At 37.7% G+C, this 13,176-nt stretch overlaps 1 protein-coding gene across 15 annotated transcripts in view; it reads left to right on the top strand.

The window, feature by feature from the left end:
- CADPS2 (calcium dependent secretion activator 2) overlaps window positions 1-13,176 on the top strand; it is a 485,983-nt gene that overhangs the window by 341,259 nt on the left and 131,548 nt on the right. For all 15 annotated transcript variants that reach the window (XR_012334053.1, XM_073809879.1, XM_073809876.1 and 12 more), the window contains one exon: window positions 9,044-9,145. Coding sequence is in view for 14 of the 15 variants with exons in the window: in XM_073809879.1 (XP_073665980.1) it covers window positions 9,044-9,145 (102 nt within the window). In the remaining variant the exon portion in view is untranslated. The remainder of the gene's footprint in view (window positions 1-9,043; window positions 9,146-13,176) is intronic.

Below are 13,176 nucleotides of genomic sequence, written 5' to 3'. Positions count from 1 at the left end.
ATTTATTCAACCCACAAACTTCCCAAGCACCCTGTTCCAGGCGGTATGTCCACTCCTAGAGATTATAAAGCAAAGGGCACATTTATCCTTCGAGTATCTAGAAGCTGTCCCACTGATAAAAGTGATTAAGAAAATAACCATAGAAGATGTTATAGTTTTCATTGAGTAATAGAACAAATGCTCATCAGCACTAAATAGTGCTTTTTAAGTGGGAATTGTAGGGAGATACCATGACTAAACAATTCTCGGAAGTGCTATTAAAACAAATTAAACCCATTTCTTTACTGTCAGCCTTCTCAGACCTCACTGTTGCACTAAGAACCTCCAACAAGGTCTCATGATTCGTGGTGTTCAAAAAAAAGAAAGATACATGGGGCGTTTCACCCTTTTTGTTGGAGTGTGTCACAGAACCATTACTCCTTAAAGTATGTTGGCAGCCAGTATATCGTCTTTACCTAAATTCACCCAGATGAAATGGTTGTTAAACATGCCAGAATTAGTCTATATTAGTCTTATGGGCCTCTGAAATGTATGATACTGAAAAACACATGAACTGTCTACTGTCGAGCCAAGGGAAGTGAAGTTACTGGGTTCGTCCACATCAGAACATTTAGGCAGATCCCCTCCTTGATATTTTCTCTTCTGCTCTAATACCCAACTCTGCAACCCAGTTGTGTACTCTTCTCCTCAGACCTTTCTTGAAATACAGTGAAATCATCATTTCCCTTCATGGAAACTGTTCTCTGAACTACCCCAAAAGCCATCAGAGATCACAGGAAATGGATGGGTAATACTGTGCCTCCCTCTTGTTCCGGAGTTGTCTTTTCAGAACATCTTCCTCACTTTAGAGCTTGTGTTGTACTCATTACAGAAGGAATTGGTAATCATGACAAGATGTCACATGTACAGAAAGGATTCTGTTTGCTTTAAAATACCTAATATGCCAGATTGATGAATAGCACAAATTATAAAATCCCTTCGTTCACGGAGGAATTGAGTAAAATTAATTTGTACAGGCCTCAATATGTATAGGAACTATTTTTTGGAGGAATCCGCCTTTCAGAAAAGGTGTTCTCTATGTGCGTGTGTGTGCATGGGTGTGCGCATGTGCACACATGTGATGGTTTCTGGGAAAACAGAATATGACCCATAGGCAGATGGAAGATCAGTCTATTCAGTATGAATCAGTGGCAGAAAGTTGTGTTGTATGATCCTGTTTGTTAAGAATCTTTCAAGTATAATTAACATAGACACAACTGCATGTGGTGTTCAATTGCTTATTACGTAATACTGGAAGGAAGTTCTGTGTCATAGCTCGTTTGACAGTTATCTATAACTAAAAGAAGTGTACCTGCTTTATAACTTGTTCATATCTTAGATTTATTTCACAGAACACTCTAGTTTTATTAAAATCATGTAACTTCTGTAACTACAAGCCTCAGGAAAAAATGAAAATGTTAACTCTTGGTACAAGAACATACACTTCCTTCCCATTGGAACCGCTTTAACGTAACAATATAATAATATAGGCATAGAGTTAAACCCCAGTTAACATTCAAATCAGAAAACTGGTCTTCTTTGTTAGAATTTTAAATAACCACATTTTCACATCATCTTTTTATGAATGTCAAAGAGGCATTATTATTTTTGCTTTTACTATCTCAGGAAAACTATTCTTGAGATTAAAACCAGTTCATTTCATGGCAGGTAAACACTAAAAATTTTCTGCTAAGTGTAAATACATGCAAATTTTTTGTTAGAGATCTTTTTACCCAGAATTCTTAACTATAATTCCTGCTCTAGCTTGCTTTTCAAAAAATTTTCTATTTTACCTACTGTTACATAATAAAAATTTTCCAAATAATTCATGTCATATTAATACTAATAATAATATTATGTGATATTACTAGTTCATGAATTCTTATAATCATATATAACTGATACTTTTTATTCTATATAGCACTCATTCATTTCTTTAGCATTTATATATTGAATATTAACTGTATGCCAGCTACTGTTCTATGCACTAGGAGTGCAGCACAAAGAGACAGACAATAAACAAATAAATATATCATGTGTTGGACGATGGCAATATATACAATGGCAAGTAATAAACAGGCCTGTGGAAGTGGGAGGTAACACTCTTACACCAGGTGGTTAGAGATAACTTTGCTCATCCTGAGTCATGTCGGTAGAGATAAGAAGGAGGTGACCATACAAATTGTGAAATTTTTTGTTCTAGTTCTGTGAAAAATGCCAGTGGTAGTTTGATAGGGATTGCATTGAATCTGTAGATTGCTTTGGGTAGTAGAGTCATTTTCACAATGTTGATTCTTCCAATCCAAGAACATGGTATATCTCTCCATCTGTTTGTATCATCTTTAATTTCTTTCATCAGTGTCTTATAATTTTCTACATACAGGCCTTTTGTCTCCTTAGGTAGGTTTATCCCTAGATATTTTATTCTTTTTATTGCAACGGTAAATGGGAGTGTTTTCTTGATTTCACTTTCAGATTTTTCATCATTAGTGTATAGGAATGCCAGAGATTTCTGTGCATTCATTTTGTATCCTGCTACTTTACCAAATTCATTGATTAGCTCTAGTAGTTTTCTGGTAGCATCTTTAGGATTCTCTATGTATAGTATCATGTCATCTGCAAACAGTGACAGCTTTACTTCTTTTCCGATTTGGATTCCTTTTCTTTCTTTTTCTTCTCTGATTGCTGTGGCTAAAACTTCCAAAACTGTTGAATAAGAGTGGTGAGAGTGGGCAACCTTGTCTTGTTCCTGCTCTTAGTGGAAATGGTTTCAGTTTTTCACGATTGAGGACGATGTTGGCTGTGGGTTTGTCATATATGGCCTTTATTATGTTGAGCAAAGTTCCCTCTATGCCTACTTTCTGCAGGGCTTTTATCATAAATGGGTGTTGAATTTTGTCAAAAGCTTTCTCTGCATCTGTTGAGATGATCATATGGTTTTTCTCCTTCAGTTTATTAATATGGTGTATCATGTTGATTGATTTGCGTATATTGAAGAACCCTTGCATTCCTGGAATAAACCCCACTTGAACATGGTGTATGATCCTTTTAATGTGCTGTTGTATTCTGTTTGCTCGTATTTTGTTGAGGATTTTTGCATCTATGTTCATCAGTGATATTGGCCTGTAGTTTTCTGTCTTTGTGATATCTTTGTCTGGTTTTGGTATCACGGTGATGGTGGCCTCATAGAATGAGTTTGGGAGGGTTCCTCCCTCTGCTATATTTTGGAAGAGTTTGAGAAGGATAGGTGTGAACTCTTCTCTAAATGTTTGATAGAATTCATCTGTGAAGCCATCTGGTCCTGGGCTTTTGTTTGTTGGAACATTTTTAATCACAGTTTCAATTTCAGTGCCTGTGATTGGTCTCTTCACGTTTTCTATTTCTTCTTGGTTCAGTCTCAGCAGACCCCAAATAGCCAAAGCAATCTTGAGAACGAAAAATGCAGCTGGAGGAATCAGGCTCCTTGACTTCAGACTATACTGCAAAGCTACAGTAATCAAGACAGTATGATACTGGCACAAAAACAGAAATATAGATCAATGGAACAGGATAGAAAGCCCAGAGATAAACCCACGCATGTATGGTCACCTTACCTTTGATAAGGGAGGCAAGAATATACAGTGGAGAAAAGACAGCCTCTTCAATAAGTGGTGCTGGGAAAACTGGACAGGTACATGTAAAAGTATGAAATTAGAACACTCCCTAATACCATACACAAAAATAAACTCAAAATGGATTAAAGACCTAAATGTAAGGCCAGACACTATCAGACTCTTAGAGGAAAACATAGGCAGAACACTCTGTGACATAAATGACAGCAAGATCCTTTTTGACCCACCTCCTAGAGAAATGGAAATAAAAACAAAAATAAACAAATGGGACCTACTGAAACTTAAAAGCTTTTGCACAGCAAAGGAAACCATAAATAAGACCAAAAGACAACTCTCAGAACGGGAAAATATATTTGCAAATGAAGCAACTGACAAAGGATTAATCTCCAAAGTTTACAAGCAGCTCATGCAGCTCAGTAACAAACAAACAAACAAACAACCCAATCCAAAAATGGGCAGAAGACCTAAATAGACATTTCTCCAAAGAAGATATACAGATTGCCAGCAAACACATGAAAGAATGCTCAACATCATTAATCATTAGAGAAATGCAAATCAAAACTACTGAGATATCATCTCACACCAGTCAGAATGGCCATCATCAAAAAATCTAGAAACAAATGCTGGAGAGGGTGTGGAGAAAAGGGAACACTCTTGCACTGCTGGTGGGAATGTAAATTGATACAGCCACTATGGAGAACAGTATGAAGGTTCCTTGAAAAACTAAAAATAGAACTACCATACAACCCAGCAATCCCACTACTGGGCATATACCCTGAGAAAACCATAATTCAAAAAGAGTCATGTACCAAAATATTCATTGCAGCTCTATTTACAATAGCCAGGACATGGAAGCAACCTAAGTGTCCACTGACAGATGAGTGGGTAAAGAAGATGTGGCACATATATACAATGGAATATTACTCGCTATAAAAAGAAACGAAATTGAGTTACTTGTATTGGGGTGGATGGACCTAGAGTCTGTCATACAGAGTGAAGTAAGTCAGAAAGAGAAAAACAAATACCATATGCTAACACATATATATGGAATCTAAGAAGAAAAAAATAAGGTCATGAAGAACCTTGGGGTAAGACGGGAATAAAGACACAGACCTACTAGAGAATGGACTTGAGGATATGGGGAGGAGGAAGGGTAAGCTGTGACAAAGTGAGAGAGTGGCATGGACATATATACACTACCAAACGTAAAATAGATAGCTAGTGGGAAGCAGCCGCATAGCACAGGGAGATCAGCTCGGTGCTTTGTGACCGCCTGGAGGGTGGGAGGGAGGGAGAGGCAAGAGGGAAGAGATATGGGAACATATGTATATGTATAACTGATTCACTTTGTTACAAAGCAGAAACTAACACTGTTGTAAAGCAATTATACTCCAATAAAGATGTTAATAAATAAAGAAATAAATAAAAAGAAGGAAGTGAGTGAGCAAGCCATATGTGTGCATAGGGAAAGGCTCCTGGGCAGTGGAAGCTACACGTGCAAAGGCCCTGAGGCAGAGCCTGCTTCCTATGTTTGACGACTAGCTAGGAGACCAGCATGGCTAGAGTGGAGGACTTGCCATGAGGGGGCAGAGGAAATCAGAGTGGGCTTTGGCTTTTACAATGAGTGTTACCACTACAAGGATATGACTCACACTTGAAAATGGCTCACAATAGTGTGTAGCCAACACTCTGACAAAGAAAAGACTGGAGGAGAGAGAGACCAAGAAGGCTACAGCCATACTCAGGGAAGAGCTGATGATGACCGGAACCAGGGGAGCAGCAGAAGTGGTCAAGGGTGGTCAAGTTCTGAAAATGTTTTGAACATATAGCTGACAAATTAATTTATAAACTGAGCTTATAAAACTATTATACTTTGAATCTCTATTACCCTGAGTCTACTAGGCAAATGTTCATCAAATGAAACTGGTTTAAATATCTCTCCAGGATTCTGCAAGTACCTGTGTCGTAATGCACGAAAGCGCAAATTTTAGGATTTCCTTTGTTAGGGTCTTTTTTAACTGAATCACTGATTCAGTGGTAGGTATTTTAAACTGTATTGGGATTTAAGCTCTCTGCCTTACACAGGTAACATAGAAAATGTGTGATGTGAGGAAGTGTATTTAAAATAGTTCCACCATTGTTGCTTCTCAAATATAGCTTCCATTTTTTATTAGGGATTTTTCGTATTGTTCTTGATTTTCTGTTAAAACACAGAGGAAAGACAATAAGGCATGGGCACTGAGAGTCTCTGATTTGGAAGGCAAGAGACCTAGATTCAAGTCCAGGCTCTGTCCTTACAAGCTGTGTGACCTTGGGGAAGTCACCTAACCTCCCTGAGGCTCAACAGACTCCTCTCTTGGAGACTAGAGAAAGGATTGCTGTGGGCACCCTATGTTGTTATACATATAAAAGAGAACAGTACGAGGCACGTTGATAATTGCTGTGTTTGTTTTAATAGCAACCATGACAAGAAGATATTGATGAAACGGAAGTATCTGCAGTTACTAGGAAGAATAATTTTAGAAGGAGCTGTTACTTTTAGGCTTGACTGCAGCACAGTTGCCATTTAGCCTCAATAATTTAGATACAGAAGACCACTTCATATACCTAATATAGTCTGGTATACATATTAAAATAAAGATATGTGAATAAGGGCAAGTCCAAAATATAAAATGTATTTAACCTGTCAGATGTATACGTAATTGAGTAATAAGCTCAGTGAAGTGACAGCCCTTCACTGTGTATAACAGTCTTTATCTCAGTGAAAGTGACACGAGTGACATTCCCCCCGACTGACTTTTCTCGCTGTTCATTGACTGAACCCCTGGCCTCATTCAGTCAGGTAGGCGATGTGCCCCAGCGAAGCTTCATATGACCCACCAGCGTACTCTGTCACTGTGGATTACAGTCCCCTTTGACAGTTGAAACAAACAGTAAAATTCACTCAAATATAATTGTGTGGCATCTGTCAGAGCGCAAGGCCAAAGGACCATGTCAATCATCAGAACAATAAAGAGAAGTTCTTTGCTCTTTTTCATCAAGTTTGCATAGGTGTATTTAGTGAATTGATCACTTGCAACTTTGTGGTATGGGATGTTTTGCTGTCTATGTAATAGCATAATGTAGTTATAGTTCTTGTCTGCCCAAATTCCCAAATTAATGATTTATATAGAACTATCCAATTCAACTTTTGTGATCATTGGCAATAGTTATGCTTAGGTTACAATCTGGGTTTTGTGCTATTGTTTGCTTGGTAGGAGTTGACTCTGAAGTAATACGTGAAAAAAAATCCATTGTTAAATTATTCTAAAACATTGGGGTTAGTTCATAGTTCATTGCTCTAGAATTTAAAATCAGACTTTCTTTTTTCCTTCCTAAAAATTGTGAAAGACCAAATATTTTGCCCTTAGTTTTTCTGCAGTTAACATTCAAACTGCATTCTGATGGATCAGAATGAAATGTAATTGTAAGTAGTATTTTCAAAGCATAAATTCAAGCAGGATGCAAGTTTCTGAAATAACAAATTATTTACTCTGTTTTAGAAAAAACTTCTCAGATTTAAATGATGCTTTTTTTCTGGGAAAAATGATGCTTTGATATGAATAAAAGGTCTTTAAGCCAGTATGATTCAGGTATAACTTTAGAATTAATTGCTTTTATCCTAACTGACTAGTTTACAAGTATCAAAAATGCACACACACACACGTCTAGATGTCTAGGTAAAAAACAGTGGGAACAGCAAATAAAAATCTTGTTGGGAAAGTTATTTTAAATACCTATTTTTTTCATAATCCTCACTTGTACCTATTTTATACATAAACATTAAAAATTAGTAAGTTCAAATGATAAATCTTTGGAAATTAAAACAACCTTCAGAAAAATAAGTTAATTTGAGAAGATATGATTGGTGTTAAGAAATGCAGAAGATTCATTTTGTTGAAATATATAAATATTTAAAGTAAATGTGAAATTAATGTATCTTTTTCTCTGTTTTAACAGACAGTGAAATTCATATATTCAAAATTTTAGATGACTGCTATACTACCAGATACTTAAATTGATATAGAATAAATTCTGAATCCCTATTGGATATATTTTATGGTTTCAATCCTAATCTTAGTAAAAGAAGACTTCTGTTCAATCTTTGTTGCTACTGTTTTTTCTTTTTTTTGGTTGCGTTGGGTCTTCGTTACTGCACACAGACTTTCTCTAGTTGTGGTTTGTCGCAGTGTGCGGGCTTCTCGTTGTGGTGGCTTCTCTTGTTGTAGAGCACGGGCTCTAGGCACACAGGCTTCAGTAACTGCAGCACGCGGGCTCCGTAGTTGCAGCTCATTGGCCCTAGAGCACGTGGGCTTCAGTAGTTGCAGCTTGCAGGCTCTTGAGCACAGGCTCAGTAGTTGTGGCACACGGGCTTAGTTGCTCCACAGCATGTGGGATCATCCTGGAACAGGGATCGAACCCGTGTCTCCTGCATTGGCAGGAGGATTCTTAACCACTGCACCACCAGGGGAGTCCCTGTTGCTACTTTTAAAGGTACTACTTTATTTATAAAGTTGATACTTTACTTCATAGGCATATTTGGTTAAGCACAAAAATCTTGAAACATAGGTGGTCTTTCTTCTCTGTATATTTTTATTCAAGTATTCATGTTTCATTTATATTTAAACAAAAAAATAGAGCAGTACACCACTGCATGAATCCAAAATGTCTGTTCCTTACAACAATTAAAATTAAATCTCCAGTTTCACATTAGCTTAATTTTTATTTGGAAGAGAAGGAGTTAAGACATTTTAGCTTACATTCAGTATATTTTTTATAATAATTCCATTCACGATATTTAATTGGTCAAATGTTTGGTATCACTATAAAACACTTTTCACTGCTATTCTCAAGGACTAGTCATTGTTTTCTGTAGATCTGAAAAATATTTATTGTAATCCTTTACCTTGAAGGCTGTCTAAAAGAGAATAATTCTGTTCCATTCATTCCAGGTCGAAACATGAAGCAAATGGCTATAAATATCTCCAATAAATTTCCAGTGTAGACACAAGTAGTATGTATACTGTGAACCAATATGCATTTTCCTTAATTATTTGGATATTTCAGGGAAATTGAAAGATATAAAATATATAAAAGTAAATGTTCAAGGGACTTCCCTGTTGGTCCAGTGGGTAAGACTCCACGCTCCCAGTGCAGGGCACCCGGGTTCAGTCCCCAACAGGGGAACTAGATCCCACATGCACGCCTCAACTAAAGATCCTGCACACCACAACGAAGATCCCGTGTGCTGCAAGTAAGACCCAGTGCAGCCAAAATAAATAATAAATAAATAGATACTTTTTAAAAAAGGTAAATGTTCTATCACAATAAATTACTGACTCTTTTTTTTCCAGGCCTGATGGAATTGGAACTATTTCAATGGAAGAAAAAGAGAAGTTTGAGGAGATAAAGGAAAGACTGTCTTCCCTTTTAGAGAATCAGATAAGCCATTTCAGGTATATACTCCATTAGTACAAGTGTTTGTTTCTTTAATTCACTCAACCCTCTAATCCCCTACAAATGTTTATTATGTCTTTCTGCTACTGCTCAAGCACAATCAGTAGCTTCTCCTCCTTTGCCCGCAAGGTATGATCCACGTTCCTAGGTCTGCGTTCTGCTTCTCAGCCTGCCTTCAGTTTTTGCACTACTCATTCAGTGGTGCAAACCCGCCCCTTGCAGTATCATTTCCACTGGCCCTCTTGCTAGCCCTGTGCAGTTCTCAGCCTTGCATAGCCTCTTGCCCCAGCTCTGGGGGCTTTTCCTCCCTCTCACTGCATAGCCAGGCAAGGAGACTCAAGCCCCACCTTCACAGGGGAGACTTTTTCATTTATTCCAGCAGAGAGTGGAAAAGCTGAAGTCTTCTTAGCATTCATCATCTGTACTATGCCCTGGTCACCTATCATATAGTCCTTGGTTATCCTTTTATTTACATTCTGTGAGAACAAGGACCACAGTGCGTCTAGCACAGTTTCTTTGCCAAAAAAATTAAGTATTGATACTAAGAAGCATTTGCAGGGTGAAGGATAAATATCTTGATAATATTGTTTCCCCTGATTACAGTTAGCTTAATAGAACCTAATGGTTAAAAACAGAAATATACCTTTTTCTATCAGTCTCATCATTAGATCCTATAAAATGTTGCTATGTCAGTGTATTGCATCTTATAGCATATCTGTCATGTTGCAGGTATGTCATTTCATGTGAACTTACTGAAAAATAAATTCAGTTAATATTCCCCCTCAACAGTTTGAAAACACTGTTGTTTAACCATATGAATAGAGTATGGCTGCTCTGGGCCTCAGTTTCCTTATTTGTAATATGAAAAGCTTAGACTCTTACTTTAAAATGATACTGAACGAAAAAATGATCATAGGATATACTATCCATCTGTTTCTCTGCATTGGTGTTTTCATCTGGGGCTGGTACCACTACCTGAAGGTAAGCGAATGAGGGAGGATTTTCTTTGTCATGATAACTGGGCATAGGGGCAGTCATTTAGTGCTGGATTTAGAAATGCTATTCATGGAACAGTCTCACATTGGAGAACTGTTCTTCCCAAAAGGCCAATAAATTCATATTAGGAAACACATTTGCAGAGGATGTTTCTGCATTTGCTGTTAAGAGTATTGTCTTTTAGGTTGTGTAGAGACCCTTATATTCATTGTGTTTGTCATTTAATGAAAGTCAATATATAATTTTCCTGGTTTTGACATTATTGAGACAGAGCTGATCATTCAGTTGACTATATACATCAGTAACTATAAGTCTCTATGGTTATTTGTAGTAGTGCTTTCATGTGCAAGTAACAAACCCTATCTCAAACTGGTTTAAACAAATAAATGGATATGTTCACTTACATGCAGGTCTCAGATGGGGTGGACTTTAAGACAGGCTGAATTTAGTAGCCGTAGCTCCATTTCTTTGTAATTCTCACACGGCTATTCTCCTTTATGAGATGGCTTCATCCCCAGATGGGTAACAAGACCACAGAATTCCTTGGCCTCACATCCATACATGTTGGAGTTGAAAGGGAAGGTAGTAGAGGCTGTCTCTTTCTGTGATTCTCTCTTAAGGTGAAAAGTTTCCTTAGAAGATCCTAGCAAACCAGCCCTCATATCTCATTTGCCCTAGATAGGTCATAGGCCCAGTCCTGAACCAAACCCAGGGGCCAGAGGAAGCCCACATACTAGGTCCTCAGTCACTGACAAGCCATGGGACCGCCATGATCGAGTTAGCTTGGTAAGAGCCAGCCCACCAGCGGATCCTGTCCCCCACAGTGCTTACAGCTACACAATAGAGGCGGGGAATGACAGTTGTCCACATCATTGATTGTATTAGTATTCGCTCTCTTACAGTTTTGTTTCTCTGTTTCTCTTAATAATGTCTGTAAAGATGTACGCTAGAATTCTTTTTTGTTTTTATTTCTTTGATGTACTATAAAGAACTGAACTAAACTGGTCTAGACATTTTAGGCTGACTTTTATATTCCCTTTTGATATTTGTAGAGTTTGTATAAATTTTACCATTTTTATTTTTCCTGAGTCCATAGAAAACTGGATAAGAGGAAATGGGATTAAAGTAAAGCAGAGGAAATTTTAGGTATCCATATAGGCAAATATAGAAAAATGTTTAAATTTTCCATGAAGATCTTCCTAAGGATTCTGCCAAGTGAGCTTCCTTAGCCACTTACATTAAAATTTAGAAAGAACGTAAATTACTTATCAACTCACACTAAAGAAGTAACCAGAGTACTGTTAATAACTCTTGTATAGAAATTTATTTATTCAGGCCCAACTATATTTCAGAAATGGATTTCAAAGATACAGGTAAAATAATAAGGCAAACTAAATTAAACAAAAATGAGGAACTTCTGGTTAAAGACAGCAGATTAAATGCATGTCTGGCTCAGTTTCCTCACAGAACCTAACCAAAACAACAGAACAGTATTTTTCAGAAGACATAAACCCACAAGGACAGCAAGAGTAAGAGGGGAAAAAATAGAAAAAATAAGTTAAAAATGTGGAAGTCAGATGGATGGATGGTATCTAATTTAGCCACCCAGGAAAAACTGGATCATAAACGGGCAATGGGGAATACAGAGAAGCAATCTGATTTATGTCATACAATCACCAAAATGTTCGGAATTGCCAGTTGTAAGCCCTCCTGGAAATTAAGAGTAAAGGATGATTTGTTGTAAAGCTGCTTAAGACACACTTAGATCCCCAGATCTCCTTTCCGCCTCATCAGCCAGGCCGCTGCCCCTCCCCTTCCCTGGAAGAGCGCTGCTGGCTTGTTGCCTGGAGAGGGTAAAATTAGAGGGTACCTGGGCTGAGGTAGAGGAGGGGAGGAAACATCAGGCACAGTTGGAGTTTGGGATTACATAGAAACATGGGGATTAGATAAATGGTTATTCTGAAATCTGAGAATCACAGCTTTCTCCTTCCAACTCACACACTTGGCACCCAAAATGCTGGCGGGCAGGCTTACACTTTCCATACATATTGTAAGTACCTTCCCCCCGGACTCTGACTAGCCCAAGAGAAAAGACCTAAAGCTGTGGAAAAGAAAGACTCCCACCGAAACAGCCCAGCTCTATTGCCCTTCAGCAAAGACCACAGTCTGCACGTACCCACCTAGGTGCATATAGCTTCCGTTCAATTTTTTAATAACGCAATTTTGAAAATGATCTGACAGCCAGGGTAAGGCATCAGATATTTGAGGAAAGTATTTACTGTGGGAGACAGAGCCCAAACAAGTAATACAAAAAAGCAACTTGGGGAAAAAAGAAAGATTATGTGGGAAGAAGGAAATGGTGGAGGGGGTGGTGGGAATCTATTATTAATATGCTTGGAGATTTGAGAAAATAGAGCATCCATAAAACAAAAACAAGATGTTGCTTAAAAAAAGAAAAAGAAAAAATCTTAGGGAAGAAAAATTAGAACTCTTAGAAATTGATGCAAATGACACAAATACTTACATACTATTGAGAGATTAAGTTAATGAAATCTTCCAGAAAGTACAGGGTGGAGGGTGGCAGGGATAGGAAAATAGGAGTTCAGTTGGCCTTTCTTATCCTTGGGTTTCACATCCCTGGCCAGATCGATTTGGATTGGTTGAATCTGCAGATATACAAGGCCAACTGTACTACCCCATTTTATATAAGGGAGTTGAGTATCGGTGGATTTTAGGATCCATGGGGGTCCTGGAACCAATTCCCCACAGATACTAAGGGGCAACTGTACAAAGACAGGAAAAATGAAGGATCTGCTTAGGAGTTTCATCATCATAAATAATAGGTATTCCAGAAACAGTTAAGGTTGAAGATAGGAAATTATCAATAAAGTTATTCAAAACGATTTTCCAGAATTAAAAGACATAAGTGTTCAGATTAAGAGAGCCCATTGAGTACCAAGCACAAGGGATTAAAATAGATACTCATTAGAGTGCATTTTTGTGAATTTTCACAATCTTGGAGATAAAAGGGAGG

This window comes from Tursiops truncatus, chromosome 9 (genome assembly GCF_011762595.2).
Source record: "Tursiops truncatus isolate mTurTru1 chromosome 9, mTurTru1.mat.Y, whole genome shotgun sequence".
Lineage (NCBI taxonomy): Eukaryota > Metazoa > Chordata > Mammalia > Artiodactyla > Delphinidae > Tursiops > Tursiops truncatus.
This window is presented reverse-complemented; position numbering and strand designations above follow the sequence as displayed.